The 16,795-nt window shown below is 44.3% G+C and overlaps 1 protein-coding gene across 3 annotated transcripts in view; it reads right to left on the bottom strand.

Moving 5' to 3' along the window:
* The window catches only part of LOC122555678 (ephrin type-B receptor 1), a 505,782-nt gene that overhangs the window by 109,090 nt on the left and 379,897 nt on the right, over positions 1-16,795 (bottom strand). For 2 of the 3 annotated variants that reach the window (XR_015759252.1, XM_087993907.1), the window contains exons 7-9: positions 12,573-12,735; positions 7,265-7,373; positions 4,393-4,472 (exon numbers count right to left, since the gene is read on the bottom strand). Coding sequence is in view for 1 of the 3 variants with exons in the window: in XM_087993907.1 (XP_087850033.1) it covers positions 4,393-4,472; positions 7,265-7,373; positions 12,573-12,735 (352 nt within the window). In the remaining 2 variants the exon portion in view is untranslated. The remainder of the gene's footprint in view (positions 1-4,392; positions 4,473-7,264; positions 7,374-12,572; positions 12,736-16,795) is intronic. The other variant, XR_015759253.1, reaches the window with a different exon arrangement.

The following is a 16,795-nucleotide window of genomic DNA, read 5'->3' on the forward strand; positions in this document are numbered from 1 at the left end:
TGGATTTGCTGTAGGATGCTGCCTGGCCTGCTGTGCTTTTCCAGTGCCACACTTTTCAACTTTCAGCTGCTCTCAATGGCCACTTACATGAACCCTCAATCAATCCCCCTTCAAGGACCAGAAAGATCCGAGTCAGAAATAACAACACAGTGCTGGCTTCGCATACCCAGTACGTGTGATGTTCAAGTTCCCCATGACCACGATCCAGATCCTGAAACCTTCCAGGTCCTCAGATCTTTCTGTTCCACTTTCCTTTAACTCCTGGTCTGCCTCAATATTAAACATTGGCTCAGTCACAAACACACAGAATATATCCACAACTTTGCACCACCGAATGGAATGAGTTTTCTCCCTCACTAAATCTCAGATGCATAATCATGATTTAGAGTCATAGAGTCATACAGCACAGAAACAGACCCTTTGGTCCAACTTATCTATGCCAACCAAATTTCCCAAACAAAACTAGTCCCACTTACCTGAGTTTGGCCTGTATCCCTCTAAACCTTTCTTATTCATGCACCTGTCCAAATGTCTGTTAAATTTTGTAACTGTATCTGCATCTACCACTTCCTCTAGCAGTTCATTCCACATTCAAACCACCCTGTGTGTGAAAATGTTGCCCCTCAGGCCCCGTTTAAATTTTTCTCTTACCTTAAAAATATGTGCCCTAGTTTTGAAATCCCCCACCCTAAAGAAAAGACACTTGCTGTTCACTTTGTCTATGCCCCTCATGGTTTTATAATCCTCAATAAGGTCACCTTTCAGCCTCCTATGCTTCAGTGAAAAAACTCCCAGCCTATTCAGTCTATCCTTATAACTCAAACCCTCCAGACCCAGTGACATCCTGGTTAATCTTTTCTGATCCCTCTCCAATTTAATTATATCCTTCCTATAACAGGGAGACCAAACCGTAATCAGTACTCCAAAAGTGGTCTGACCAACATCTTGTATAACCTCAACTGACATCCAAATTCATGATCATGACTCAGTGGTCTGACCAATGAAGGCAAGTATGCTAAATGCCTTGTTAACCAGCCTGTCCACCTGTTACGCAACTTTTAAAGAACTATATACCTGAATGAGGAGAAAGTGAGGACTGCAGATGCTGGAGACCAGAGTCGAAAAGTGTGCTCCTCATTCCTGATGAAGAGCGCATGCTCGAAACATTGACTCTCCTACTCCTTGGGTGCTCGGCGAAATGAGGACTGCAGATACTGGAGATCAGAGTCGAGTGTAGTGTTGGAAAAGCACAGCAGGTCAGACAGCTTCCAAGGAGCAGGAAAACTGATGTTTCGGGCAAAAACCCTTCATCAGGGATGTCAGGAACCTCATTCCTGATGAAAGGTTTTTGCCCGAAATGTCGATTCTCCTGCTCCTCGGTTGCTGCCTGATCTGCTGTGCTTTTTGAAAGCCACACGTTTTGACCATAAAACTGAAATCCCAGGTGTCTCTGTTTGATGACACCACCCAGAGCCCTACCATCAACTGTATATGTCCTGCCCTTGTTCATTTTACCAAAATGCAATACCTTGCATCCATCCAAATTAAACTCCATCTGCCACTCCTCAGCCCATTGGCCCAGTTGATCAAGAATCCCATTGAAATCTTAGATAACCATCTTCACTGTTGACAATACCACCAATTTTGGTGAAATCCGCAAACCTATTAACTATGCTTCCTAAATTCTCATCCAGATAGTTTCTATAAATGACAAGCACTGATTCCTGCGGAACACCATTGATCATAGACCTGCAGTCAAAAACTCAACCCTTCACTACCACCCTCTGCCTCCTACCTGCAAGCCAAAGTTGTATCAACTGGCTAGCTCCCCCTGAATCCACTAATGTCAGATCCATAGACCTATAATTCCCAGGCTTCTCCTTACAACCTTTCTTAAATAAAGGTAGAACATTAGCCACCCTCCAGTTCTCCCTTACTCTTTGGAGCTATTCTGATTCTACTATGTTCCATCTCTTCATAATTTTACAATCTTCTATCAAACCACTCTTCCCATCGATCTATTCCCACTGAAAAAAACAGTCAGTTCTTCTATAATATGATGGTTGCGTTCTTGTACAATCCCACATTATAGAAAAACTGCTTTAGAAACAGCACTTAAAGTGCTTGTGCTGTAATCGCATTACAATCTGCACATGTTTTAAAAGTTCATGCTGTCAAAACAGCACCCCCAATTTGTCAATCGCTTGCCAGCTACCAATAGATGGCACTCTAAGAAGAGGAGAATGATTCAGAAGGGCTGAGTGGCCTCCTACAGTCCAACAGGTTCTTATGTTCCACTCAGTTACTTGTGATGGCAGAAATGAATGTCAACATTTAACATTGCACATTACAACAGGACGAGCTGTAATTCCAAATTTTACTTCTTTCCTTTTCAACATAAGCATGCACAATGTTAAATGTCTGGCATTCATTTCTGCCATCACAATGTAACTGAGTGGAACATAGAAACCTGTTGGACCGCAGCACTCTCCTCTTCTTAGATTGGCATCTATTGGGCACTCAACTCCACTTAGCCACCTATGTCCATATCTTGCAAGAATTGTAAACTGTGAGGACGACAGTGTGGAACTCCCGACAGGATGTTGACAAGTTGGTGGAGTGCACAGACAGGCGACAGATGAATTTCAAAGCAGAGAAATGGGAGGTGAGGTACTTTGGCAGAAGAACCATCTAAAGACAATATAAAGTAAGGGGTATAATTCGAAAGGGGTGCGGGTCCAGAGTAACTGGCTGTACTTGTGCACAGATCATTGAAGTGTTATTACTAGCCTATGGAATGAGGAGCAGGGAAGTGATGTTGAACTTGTTTAGGACATCTGTTAGACATTAGCTAGAGTATTGTGTACAGTTCTGGGCACTGTACTGTGGGCAGTAATGTGAACATATTTGACAGTGCAGAGGCAGTTTACAAAAAAAATGGTTCCAGCAATGAGAAACTTCACTGATGAGGATAGATTGATGAAGTTGGGACTATTCTCCTTGGAGAGGAGGCTGAGAGGAGACATGATAGAAGTTTTCAGGATCATGAGAAGGCTGGGTAGAATAGATAGACAGAAGCTGTTCCCACAGTGGCTCAGTGGTTAACACTGCTGCCTCACAACAGCAGGGATCTGGGTTCAATTCCAACCTTGCATGACTGTCTGTGTGGAGTTTGCACATTCTGCCTGTGCCTGTGCCTGTGTGGGTTTCCTCCCACAGTTTAAAAATGTGTAGCTCTGGTGAATTGGCCATGCTAAATGACCCACAGCATTCAGGAATGTGTGCATTAGTCAGTGGGAATGGGTCTTGGAGGGCTGAGCCAAAATGGCCTGTTTCCACACTGTAGCGATTTTATGATGATGACTTGGAAAAAGATGGCATACATTTAATGGTGGTGTGGAAATGAAGCAAGGGTGATGACAGAAAATACATTTTCAAACAGGGTATGGAATGCACTGCTTGGAAATGTAGTGAAGGCAGGTCCAATTGAGGCATTCAAGAGGGCATTGAATGATTTTTTAAGAGCGGTGGAGTGTAGGTATGTGGGAAGAGACAGGAGATTGACACTAGGTAACAGATCCATGATGAACAAAATGGCCTCTTGCTTCACTGAAATAAATTCTGTGATCTCTCCATGCCTTACCTGACATCCAATCCCCTCTTGCAAACACTAATGGCACCAGAATTCACAACCTTTGGGGATAGAGATCGAAATTTCCATGATGCTTTACTTTCTGATTTCACTTCAGAATAGCCAACTTGAAGCCTCCAATCCATTTGCATTAATAGCTATTTTTTGCACATATCAAAACATTTTAATACTTTCCATACTTGGACTCCCAAATCCTTATTGGTCTTTCACAGTCCAAAACTTCAAATCGTTTCGAAAATATTTTGAGTTGACTTTCTTTTCCAAATTAAACTGCATTTTTCCTACTCATTTAATGTGTTCTTTTGCAAGTCTTTACTCCCATCTTTCATGCCCACTGTTCATCCTTTGAAATTACTTATTATTTATGATTTCCAAAGGACCCTGCTTTCCATTTACTGAAAGTTATGAACATGCCCTTCACGAACAGCAAGGCTGTTGCAAATTCCCGCCTTGTTCACTCATGTCTTTTGAGGATGGCAATCTGCTGTCATTACCCAGACTGGCTTACATGTTACACCAGACCTAATAGCAATGGGCTTGATGCTTAACTGCCCCCATGGCACTTAGGGATGGGCAATAAATGCTGACCTAGTCAGTGACACCCACATCACATGAAAAAAATGGAAAAAATAATCATGACAATTCAACAATTCCACTGTCACTTTTACTGATTTGTATTCAAGATGAATTCTAATTTTCAGACAGAATTAGAATTGGTACTGAAGTGTGGTTGAGCTCACCTTGAGCAGACTCACCTCGCCCTGTGCTGTAATGCTGTAGTTTATCACTGTATGCAGCTTCTTTTCCATAGGCTCGTTTCCTGTCACAGAAAGAAACACAACCTCGTAATTCCTCTCCGTTACAGAAGCACGGCGTTGTGAGGAGACTTCCACATAATAAAATTCATGACACTAACAAACGGGAACACCAAATATTTCAAGTTCAATCTGCAATGATAAATTCTGCTGGCCTTGTTTTTCACACAGCAATGAAAGGACAGACGTAAGTGACCCACTAGGCAATAAATCTGTCTTTCCTACAGCGACACCGAGAAACAAAAGGCCATTCAGCCCCTCAAGTATGTTCTACCATTGTTTAGATCATGACTGATGCGCAACTTAATTTCTCCCACTCATCTGAGCTCTATCACACTATTCCAGTCAAACTCTACCAATCTCAGCCTTGAAATCCTCCAATGACCATTAACATTAACAATCAAGTGGGGATACATGTATTGAGATACTTCCTCATTTTACTCCTGAAAGGGTTGGTTCTAACTTTTTAAGACTGAGTGCCCATTTTTCTTGATTGCCTAACAAAGGGGATGGCTTTGCTATAAATATCCAACCAGAGGATTTTAAAATTTAAATGCTTGAGTTTTATCAAGTCACAGAGAGGTACAGCACAGAAATAGACCCTTCACTCCAAATCGCCCACACTGACCAGATATCCTGAATTAATCCAATCTCATTTCCCAGCATTTTGTCCATTTCCCTCTAAACCCCTCCTACTCATATGCCCATCGAAATGTCATTTAAATATTCTAATTGTACCAGTCTCCACCATACTCGCACCACCCTCTGCATGAAAAAGTTGCCCTGAAGGCCCTTTTTTTAAATCTTTCCCCTCTCACCTTAAACCTATACCCTCTAGTTTTGAACTCCCTTACCCTGGGGAAAAGAAGTTGACTATTCACTCTATTCATAGAGTCATAGAGATGTACAGCATGGAAACAGACCCTTTGGTTCAACTCAACCATGCTGACCGGATTTCCCAACCCGATCTAGTCCAACCTGCCAGCACCCGGCCCATATCCCCCCAAACACTTCCTATTCATATACCCATCAAGATGCCTTTTATATGTTGTCATTGTACTAGCCTCCACCACATCCTGTGGCAGCTCAATCCATACACGTACCACCCTCTGCGTGAAAAAGTTGCCCTTTAGATCTCTTTTCTATCTTTCCTCTCTCACCCTAAACCTATGCTCTCTAGTTTTGGACTCCCTCACCCTAGGGAAGAGACTTTGCCTATTTATCCTATCCATGCCTCTCAAGATTTTATAAACCTCTATAAGGTCAGTCCTCAACCTCTGACGCTGCAGGAAAAAACAGCCTCAGCCTGTTCAGCCTCTTCTTATAGCTCAAATCCACCAACCCTGGCAACACTCTTGTAAATCTTTTCTGAACCCTTTCAAGTTTCACAACAATCTTGTGATAGGAAGGAGACCAGAATTGCATGCAATATTCCAAAGGTGGCCTAACCAACTTCCTGTACAGACGCAACATGACCTCCCAACTCCTGTACTCAATACTCTGATCAATAAAGGAAAGCATACCAAACGCCTTCTTCACTATCCTATCTACCTGCGACTCCACTTTCAAGGAGCTATGAACCTGCACTTCAAGGTCTCTTTGTTCAGCAACACTCCCTAGGACCTTACCATTAAGTGTATAAGTCCTGCTAAGATTTGCTTTCCCAAAATGCAGCGCCTCGCATTTACCTGAATTAAACTCCATCTGCCACTCCTCAGCCTATCTGATCAAGATCCCATTGTAATCCGAGTTCGCCTTCTTCACTGTCCACTACACCTCCAATTTTGGTGTAATTTGTAAACTTACTAATAATATCTATTATGCTTACATCCAAATCATTAACATCAATGACGAAAAGCAGTGGACCTAGTATCGATCCTTATGGCAGTCCACTGGTCACAGGCCTCCAGTCTGAAAAGCAACCCTCCACCACCACCCTCTGTCTTGCACCTTTGAACCAGTTCTGTATCTAAATGGCTAGTTCTCCCTGTATTCCATGAGATCTAACCTTGCTAACCATCTCCCATGGGGAACCTTGTTGAACGCCTTACTGAACTCCACTGAAGTCCACTGCTCTGCCCTCATCATTCCTCTTTGTTACTTCTTCAAAAAACTCAGACAAGTTTGTGAGACATGATTTCCCATGCACAAAGCCCATCATGATTTTATAAACCTCTCTAAGGTCACACAGCCTCTGACGCTCCCGGAAGAATAACCCCAGCCTATTCACTTTCTCCCTATAGCTCAAACTCTCCAAATCTGACAATATCCCTGTAAATTCTTCTGAACATTTTCCAAGTTTCATAACATCCTTCCTATAGCAGGTGAATGCAATCGATCCCCCTCCGTTTTAACTTATTTAACCCCCAGATAATTCTAGTCCACTTGCATTACACCCTCTCTGAAGCCAAAATATCTCTTCTGAAATGCCAACATTAAACACAACACTCCATTGGAGACCATCCTACTGAAAGATGACTTCCACCAATTGGTATCCCAAAGCCCCTTGTTCTAGATTCCCCCATTTAGAGGACATGATGGGAAATGATCAATCCACAAAGACGATCGGAAAATCTCTACTCAACAGAATTAAGGAACCTTCTCCTCTGCAGCTCTCTGACTTGGACTGTGTTAACAGGAGCATGAAGACTCATTCTGTCAACACTGAGGATGTCCTTTTGTAACCAGATGACAAATTTTATTTTATTCCTGGTAGTTAATTATTGAAAAGAAAAGGCCCAGCTTGTTCTCTAGGTGTTTTACTGGAGAAGAATGTGCGTAATGTTTCCACAATGACCTGCTGCAGACGACGGAGACAGCCACCAGCGAGACAATGAAGACCACTCCCGCAGCTGCTGACCCTGCAATCAGCGGCAACTGCTCCCTCAGCTCAGAGTTATAGTCATCTAAAAGGGTCGAAAGAAAATGAAGCAATGTCAGGAACATCATCAACAATCGTTACAGCAATAAGTGAGGCCACTAAAGCAAGATCATTACAATCAGGCTGAAAGCTTCGATTCTAACACTTCAGCTCTGCTGTGCCTGTGCTGGTTAAGGTTAATATGAAATTCTTGTCAAATGCACTTTGGCTGAATCAAACCCCCAATCTTCCAGCCTTTTATAAAGCATATTTCCTTCTCATTGCTGCGTTCGCTTTCAGGTCTCAGTTTAAAGTACCTTGTAATTGAGTTTGCTTAACTCATTGTAGGCTATGTTTCATTTTCTGTGAATTAAGTAACTGCTTGCTGAGAAGGGTTCAAGAAAATTGATTCTTGAAAGCCAAGAGTGTGTTTTCAAGGAGGTCATGTGAGGCTGACATTCCTACCGTACAGAATTCTGGTAAGAAAGAACTGGGATGACCACAAAAGAGTCATTGGAGCAGGATCAGGCAGTGGTCAGGAAGTGTGACCTGTAGAAGGCTAACAGCCACCAGTCCTTGATCAATCTTCTTTAAGACTCATCCAGATTCTAAATAAGAGTAAGGCCATTACTGGGCGAGACAAGCTGGACCTGTTCTACTTTATCATCCAAATGTGGTTTCTGATTCAATGTAGTTGCAGTTTTTAAGAAGCTACTATAATCTCTGAGGAATGGTGTTTAACCAACTGTTCTCATCTCTGGAGATGAAGAAAAAGATGGGTTATTTTTCAGGTTGCAGGTGAGACTTTATTTGTTCACAGAAAAAGAAACGAATGAGGCCTATCGCCAATATTTGCTTTGCTTCAGGTCACCAGATTGTACTTCAAGCTGTTGGTCAGTCATATGGGCCAAAGAAATATCCACAAGTTAACCATCATCCATTCCAATTTGGACTGTGTACCAACAGGATACAGTTTGGCCAAATTTTCAATGAGAGTGAGCAATGGCTTGGAAAGTCTTTGTTGAACAATTTTGCCTTGGTATTGGAAGTTCTTCAGCTTAAAATCTCCTAGTTCTGCGGCAGCAGAGAATGTATAGACCATACTGTCCAAAGCAGAGGGCAATAACAACCCCCACCATGGCTTTCACAGTATCACAAAACTAATTTTGATTCTGACAAAGATCAACACACCAAGGGAGTCCAAGCTGGAATATTGCAGACAGGGAGCCTAATTAATGTAAATGGTGGACACTCAGGAGTTATTGGCCCTCAAATTCTTGACCATTATTTTCTCCAAGCCTTGCTCTTCACTGGAGGCAAATCAGCGGTTCTATGATTCTATGAAAAGCACCAGATAGATGCTCTGACGACAGATGCAATTGAAAGCACTGCTGCCTCATTACTCTGTTACAAACATTGATGGTCACTGAGGAGCTCAATCTGGAATTGAGGGCTCATCCCCTATGTGCTGGGAGTATTACATTGAAGAGCAGGAGCTAATTGTGTAGATTAAATTCTCTCTGTATATTGCCAATGTTTGATTTGTCCTTTCTTTGCACTGAATAAATGGATTTCCTTTCCATATTTTGCAATCTGTCATTTACCTGCTGCCTGCATGTATAGCCCGTAGCTTTCAATTGCTTGCCTTACAATCTCAGTTGATGATTTTCACCCCTGTTTATATATTAACATGCCACAGGCTCCCCTTCAATGAATATGTTTATTCTATTTTACTGCAAGAAAGATACACCAATTTTTCACTTTCCTCCGACATCCAATAATCTTGAATTTTTCAGTCAATAATAAGAATCTGAGTGAATAAAATGATGAATCTCCTGTCTCTGTACATTGCAGGCAAGATGGAAAAGCGATGCAGTAGCACGTTAATCAGTTTAGCTGCTCAGAAAGAAAATCCATTTTAGCTAATGTACAATCCTGATATCCGTGCTGTGACCAGACAGTAACCCTCTAGGCTTCCCAAGGTCATGTGGGTGCTTAGGCTTACTGCTGAACTATTTCGCTCTGTCAATGCATCTCATTGAACTCTTCTCATGGGAGAAGAGGGAGAAACAGGAAATCAGGTCAGACAGGATCAGAAAAGGTGGTAACTTGTCAAAACCACTATCCTGTTTTCCCCCCAACTGAGCAAAGTCCATGCAGAGAAATTTCTCTTCAACTGGTCACAGTTTAGGCTATGAGACCAAAATCTACCGCAGTGACTTGAAGCTCAATAAAGTGAAGAAACAAGTATGTGGGGCTGTATAAAGGTCACATATCACATGGAAGTAAAAAAAATCTATCTAAATGGAGTAAGCAGAGAAGGGATCTGGGAATACAATGCACAAATCACTGAAAGTAGTGACATCCCAGCAGGAAAAAACTGTAATGTTGGCAAATGAGACTGGTCCGATTGGTCACGTATACTTTAAACAGTACCCCCAGGATTTTCATTTCCCAATATTTTTTATCTCTCTCTGGGACAGGAAAAGCAGACCATACAAAATGGTTTAGTCCAAGTGAAACAAATGCAAATTAGAGAATGCATGTTAAACTTTTATCAAATTTTTAGTTGGGCCACATTTAAAGTGGACAGTTCTGTTTCTCATGTTATAAAATGCTCATAGAGGCTCTGGAGAAGGTGCAACAAAGATTTACAAGGATTTTACTAAAATCACCTCACAGGAAAGGATTGAAAGGCTGAGTCATTATTCTCCTTAAGGGATGATTCTGAGGATGATCTCATACATGTCTTTAAAACTATGAGATGTTTTGACAAGTCGACAAATACTTTCTCTTGGAGGGAGGGACATAACTGGAGGCCATTAATATAAGGTAGCCCAGGTTGAGGTTCCGGATGTAGATTTGCTCACTGAGCTGGAAGGTTAATTTCCAGATGTTTCGTCACCATACTAGATAAAATCTTCAGTGGGGCTCCGGGCGAAGCATGACCCTCTTTCACTAGTATCCTTACATACAGATGAGGAAGGACACCACTTCGACTGGAATGACACATCCATCCTAGGACAAGCCAAACAAAGACACACACGAGAATTCCTAGAAGCATGGCATTCCAACCAGAACTCTATCAACAAACACATCGAGTTACACTCCATCTACCAACTCCTTAGAAAAAGAACAGGAAATGACATCAAATAAGGAAATGATGTAACCACAGAAAATTATATCACCAACCCAAAGAAACCCAAACATATAAATAGAAAGCAGGAATTATCAGCAGTGCTTCGCACAGAGACCCACTGAAGATGTTACCTAGTAGGGTGACGAAACGTCTGGAAAATAACCTTCCAACTCAGCGAGCAAACCTACATCTGCATCCATAAGATAGCCACCAAGAAATCCAAAAGGAAACCAGAAAGAAAGTAAGATTGCATTTATAAAGCGCTTTTCATATTCATTGGACTCCTCAAAGTTCTGTACAGATAATCTAGAACTCTTTACAGTTATTGTTATAATGTAGGAAACAGAGCAACTAATTTGGTCTCAGTAACTCTCACAAGTAGCATTGTGAGAGTGATCATGATCTATTGTTTGGGATGGTGATTGAGGAATTAATACAGGTGAATATACTGGAGATAACTTCAAAATTATGCCACAGGATCCTTTACATTAGCCAGAGAATGTGGATGGGGATCTTCATGTGAAAGATAGGACTCCTTAGTTGCAGTACTCCCTCAGTACTTGCACTGGGGAGAAATTTAAACTTAGAATCTCTGAATTCAGAAGTGAGAGTGCAACCAGTTGAGCCACAGCTAACACTTGGTTTTTACTCAGAAGTTGTAACTTGTTATCAAGGAATGGTTAAGGCAAATGCAGTTAAGGTGAGGCTCGGTATGCATATTCCGCCAGTGCTGATAAGATGGGGTAAGAATAAGAAAATGTTTGACTGCCGCATGGGTGAGTTGGACCAAATGGTCTGTTTCTGCCGTATATTCTATGTCAGTCTATGTAAGTGGTCTTCTGCCAGGCCTGCATTATTGCACTGTGCTGAAATGTATACATGTCCACAAAGACATTTGCAAAAATTGATCTAATGTTTAAATTGATAAGTCCGTTTTACCATCAGTGATCCTTTCAAAAGTCTCTTCAAGGTATTATGGTCTTGAGCAAATCAAAATAAGAGGGGAATTAGCTTAGTTCATTCCTGGTCAGTGGGTGAAGCCAGCTATTGTTTACGTTTCTTGCCCGAAACATCAATTCTCCTGCTCCACGGATGCTGCCTGACCTGCTGTGCTTTTCCAGCACCATACTCTCGATTCCGATCGCCAGCATCTGCAGACCTCACTTTCTCCCAGCTATTGTTTAAATCCACCACGAGTGGAATTCAGCAGAGTTATTGATTAGAATACAAGTGGTTCACTTTTGTACAATCATATTATTGAATCAGATTGCAATGCTGATATAAAAGCATAGCACTACGGATGCTGGAGGTCGACAGTAAAGACTGAACTTGCTGGAGAAACTCAGCATATGTGGAGAGACAAACGGAGGTAATGTTTTGTGTCCAGTGTGACTTTTCTTGGGACCTCATTATGCATTCTAACAGTTCATTGCAATACTGTGCAATACTGCAGTAGCTCACTCTCTGAGGTGTTGAATGTCAACTCAAAGAGAATAAATCTTTTTGTACGCCCAAGCAAATGTAGATACGTACTGTTGAAGAGAAGCAGGAGAAAATGGCACAGACTATTGTCATGGCGATAGAGACTAATTCTGTATTCTGACACAAATTCCCAGTTTCAAATCAAAAGAGAAGTCAGAAATGACCCCTGAGGTTTTCTGGGTGATTTCTGTTCGAGATGACAACTCTCTGTTTAATTTGGAAGGTGTGCTGCCTCTAACAGCTGCAACAAACAGCTGAAAGGACAGAGGCTGCAACAATCAGGTCACTTGGCTACTTACAGCACTCCCTTGTCTGCAAAGTGCAAACTTAGGAGAAGAGATGAATCATCGGTGCTGTTCTGGGCAGCATTTCAGAGCAGCTGGTTGGAGGTTCTAGTCTTTGCCTCGAGTGAGCTCCTGGTGCCATCTTCCTGCACTTCCAACAGCTTAGTGCGGTTGTGAGTCCGGGAATCTTGACATCAGAAATGATTTTGGTTTACTTCCTGTCTCCCTGTGCTTTGGGAAGATGGCTCTGAACAATGTTTTCACTCCTGTGGTCAGTTAGGAGCTTTGCCATTCTTGTTAACCCATTCCCCTCAGCAGCACCCTTCCCTGCCAAGCTTACCATCTGTCAGCGTTTGGAAGCACATTTTGCCGCTGTACTTTCCGAAGCCAGCCACGGTTCTGGCTCGCACCTGTACCACATACACAATGCCAGGCCGCAGGCCATCGATGCGAGCTGTGTTTGTCAGGCTCTTCACAACTGAAGAATTGTACTCATTCTGATCCTGAAAAACAAATGGATTTCATCGCGCTTTTAAACCACAGAATCGTTTTTGAAGTAAATCATTCAGCACATTGTTCCTGTTGCTCTTTGAAAAAGCTTATGCTCTTAAGACCATAAAATGTAGGAGCAGAAGTAGCCCATCAAAGTCTGATACATCATTTAATGAGGTCATGGCTGATCTGATAATCTTCAAACTCCACCTTTCTGTCTTTTCTCCAGAACCTTTTATGCTCTTATGATTAAAGATCTGTCTATCTCAATCTCAAAGGTACTTAACAACCAAACCTCCACTGCCCTCTGCAGTAATTAGTACCCTGGATACACAATGCTCTGAGAAAGGGTGGCACGGTGGCTCAGTAGTTAGCACTGCTGCCTCACAGCGCTAGGGACCTGGGATCGAATCCTGCCTTGGGTGACTGTGTGGAGTTTGCACATTCTCCCCGTGTCTGTGTAGATTTCCTCTGGGAGCTCCAGTTTGCTTCCAGAATCCAAAGATGTGCAGGTTAGATGAATTAGCCATGCTAAATTGCTCATAGCATTAGTCGGAGGGGGGGGTGAGTTACTTTTCAGAGGGTTGGTGTGGAGTTGTTGGGCTGAAGGGCCTGTTTCCATAGTACAGGGGATCTAATCTAATGACCCACAAGGGGAAACAACCTTCCCGTATCTACCCTGTTAGGTCCATGAAGTTAAAAATCACACAACACCAGGTTATAGTCCAACAGGTTTAATTGGAAGCAAAGAGGTAAAAACAATGACTGCAGATGCTGGAAACCAGATTCTGGATCAGTGGTGCTGGAAGAGCACGCAATTCAGGCAGCATCCGAGGAGCTTCGAAATCGACGTTTCGGGCAAAAGCCCTTCATCAGGAATAAAGGCAGAGAGCCTGAAGCGTGGAGAGATAAACTAGGGGAGGGTGGGGGTGGGGAGAGAGTAGCATAGAGTACAATGGGTGAGTGGGGAAGGGGATGAAGGTGATAGGTCAGGGAGGAGAGGGTGGAGTGGATAGGTGGAAAAGGAGATAGGCAGGTCGGACAAGTCCGGACAAGTCATGGGGACAGTGCTGAGCTGGAAGTTTGAAACTAGGGTGAGGTGGGGGAAGGGGAAATGAGGAAACTGTTGAAGTCCACATTGATGCCCTGGGGTTGAAGTGTTCCGAGGCGGAAGATGAGGCGTTCTTCCTCCAAGCGTCTGGTGGTGAGGGAGCGGCGGAGTGGGAGGGGTAGTTGAAATGTTGGCCACGGGGTGGTTTGGTTGATTGGTGCGGGTGTCCCGGAGATGTTCCCTAAAGCGCTCTGCTAGGAGGCGCCCAGTCTCCCCAATGTAGAGGAGACCACATCGGGAGCAACGGATACAATAAATGATATTGGTGGATGTGCAGGTAAAACTTTGATGGATGTGGAAGGCTCCTTTCGGGCCGTGGATAGAGGTGAGGGAGGAGGTGTGGGCACAGGTTTTACAGTTCTTGCGGTGGCAGGGGAAAGTGCCATGATGGGAGGGTGGGTTGTAGGGAGGCGTGGACCTGACCAGGTAGTCACGGAAGGAACGGTCTTTGCGGAAGGCGGAGAGGGAAATATATCCCTGGAGCTGGGGTCTGTTTGGAGGTGGTGGAAATGTCGGCGGATGATTTGGTTTATGCGAAGGTTGGTAGGGTGGAAGGTGAGCACCAGGGGCGTTCTGTCCTTGTTACGGTTGGGGGGTGGGGTCTGAGGGCGGAGGTGCGGGATGTGGACGAGATGCGTTGGAGGGCATCTTTAACCACGTGGGAAGGGAAATTGCGGTGTCTAAAGAAGGAAGCCATCTGGTGTGTTCTATGGTGGAACTGGTCCTCCTGGGAGCAGATACGGCGGAGGAATTGGGAATACGGGATGGCATTTATGCAGGAGGTAGGGTGGGAAGAGGTGTAATCCAGGTAGCTGTGGGAGTCGGTGGGTTTGTAAAAAATGTCAGTGTCAAGTCGGTCGTCATTAATGGAGATGGAGAGGTCCAGGAAGGGGAGGGAGGTGTCAGAGATGGTCCAGGTAAATTTAAGGTCAGGGTGGAATGTGTTGGTGAAGTTGATGAATTGCTCAACCTCCTCGCGGGAGCACGAGGTGGCGCCAATGCAGTCATCAATGTAGCGGAGGAAGAGGTGGGGAGTGGTGCCGGTGTAATTACGGAAGATCAACTGCTCTACGTAGCCAACAAAGAGACAGGCATAGCTGGGGCCCATACGTGTGCCCATGGCTACCCCTTTGGTCTGGAGGAAGTGGGAGGATTCAAAGGAGAAATTGTTAAGGGTGAGGACCAGTTCGGCCAAACGAATGAGTGTCAGTGGAAGGGTACTGTTGGGGACGTCTGGAGAGGAGAAAACAGACGGCTTGGAGGCCCTGGTGATGGCGGATGGAGGTGTGGAGGGATTGGATATCCATGGTGAAGATGAGGCGTTGGAGGCCGGGGAAACGGAAGTCTTGCAGGAGGTGGAGGGCGTGGGTGGTGTCTCAAACGTATGTGGGGAGTTCCTGGACTAGGGGGGATAGGACAGTGTCGAGGTAGGTAGAGATGAGTTCAGTGGGGCAGGAGCATGCTGAGACAATGGGTCGGCCAGGGTGGTCAGGCTTGTGGATCTTGGGAAGGAGGTAGAACCGGGCAGTGCGGGGTTCCCGGACTATGAGGTTGGAAGCTGTGGGTGGGAGATCTCCTGAGGTGATGAGGTCCTGTATGTTCTGGAAGATGATGGTGGGGTCATGGTCGAGGGGGCAGTAGGAAGAGGTGTCCTCGAGTTGGCGTTTGGCTTCAGCGGTGTAGAGGTCAGTGCGCCAGACTACCACTGCGCCCCCTTTATCCACTGGCTTGATGGTGAGTTTGGGATTGGAGCAGAGGGATTGGAGGGCTGCGCGTTGTGAGGGTGAGAGGTTGGAGTGGGGGAGGGGGGTAGACAGGTTGAGGCGGTTAATGTCCTGGCGGCAGTTGGAAATGATGAGGTCGAGGGCAGGTAATAGGCCAGCGTGGGGTGTCCAGGTGGATGCAGTGTGTTGGAGGTGGGCGAAGGGGTCCTCGGAAGGTGGGTGGGAATCCTGATTGTGAAAGTAAGCTCGGAGGCGGAGGCGACATAAGAAGTGTTCGATGTCACGGCGTGTATTAAATTCATTGATGCGTGGATGGAGGGGGATGAAGGTGAGTCCTTTGCTGAGGACTGATGCACACCAGCTTTCGGAGCGCTGCTCCTTCATCAGGTGGTTGTGATGAAGGAGTGTCGCTCCGAAAGCTAATGTGCTTCCAATTAAACCTGTTGGACTGTAACCTGGTGTTGTGTGATTTTTAATTTTGTACACCCCAGTCCAACACCGGCATCTCCAAATCAGGTCCATGAAGAATCTTGTATGTTTCAATAAGCACACCTCTTATTTTTCTACTTGAACAGGTGTAGGCCAAACTTACTCAATGTCTGCTCATAAGACAACCCCTCCATATCAGGTAAGCCCTTGCCTCATAGACCTGACACATTTCTCCTTGTCCAGCACTAATCAAATTCCTTTTTGCAAATTACTATTGAATCTGCCTCCGCAGTTCAGGCAGTAAATTCCACAACAAACTGACTACATTAAAGAAGTTCTCCTTAACTGTACATTGATTATTTTTCAAATTAGTTGAAAACTGCATTCTGTGATTATTGTGCATGCTTTGTTGCTGAATTTCTCTCCATCCTACCAAATCAGATAAGACAATATCACCTTTGACACTCGTTTAAGGTTTCGCTAGAGCAGTTTTGCACTTCGATCGCCGCAGTTGTACAGAGGAAGTGTGACATTTGGCACGAATGGTACACACCGATATGCCTGAAGCTGAGAAACACAGCCAAGCAGCTGAAAGGTGGTGAATTTCCAGCTTTGGCCTCGGTTTTGTTGCTGAGCATCACTGCATATAGATCAGCAGAGTCCCACTCGTTAACGCGGAGCTCTGGCTGAAGGCAGGAACTCTGTCGGATGGGATGAAAGAAGCTGGATTAACATCAACCAGCAGGAAGGAGGAACTCAGCCTGGTCATGCGGGAAAGATGGATCAACCATTCTGCTGGAGCCAACA

Source organism: Chiloscyllium plagiosum, unplaced genomic scaffold (genome assembly GCF_037043375.1).
Source record: "Chiloscyllium plagiosum isolate Xiang-an unplaced genomic scaffold, Cpla_swu_hap1 HiC_scaffold_13, whole genome shotgun sequence".
Taxonomy (NCBI): domain Eukaryota; kingdom Metazoa; phylum Chordata; class Chondrichthyes; order Orectolobiformes; family Hemiscylliidae; genus Chiloscyllium; species Chiloscyllium plagiosum.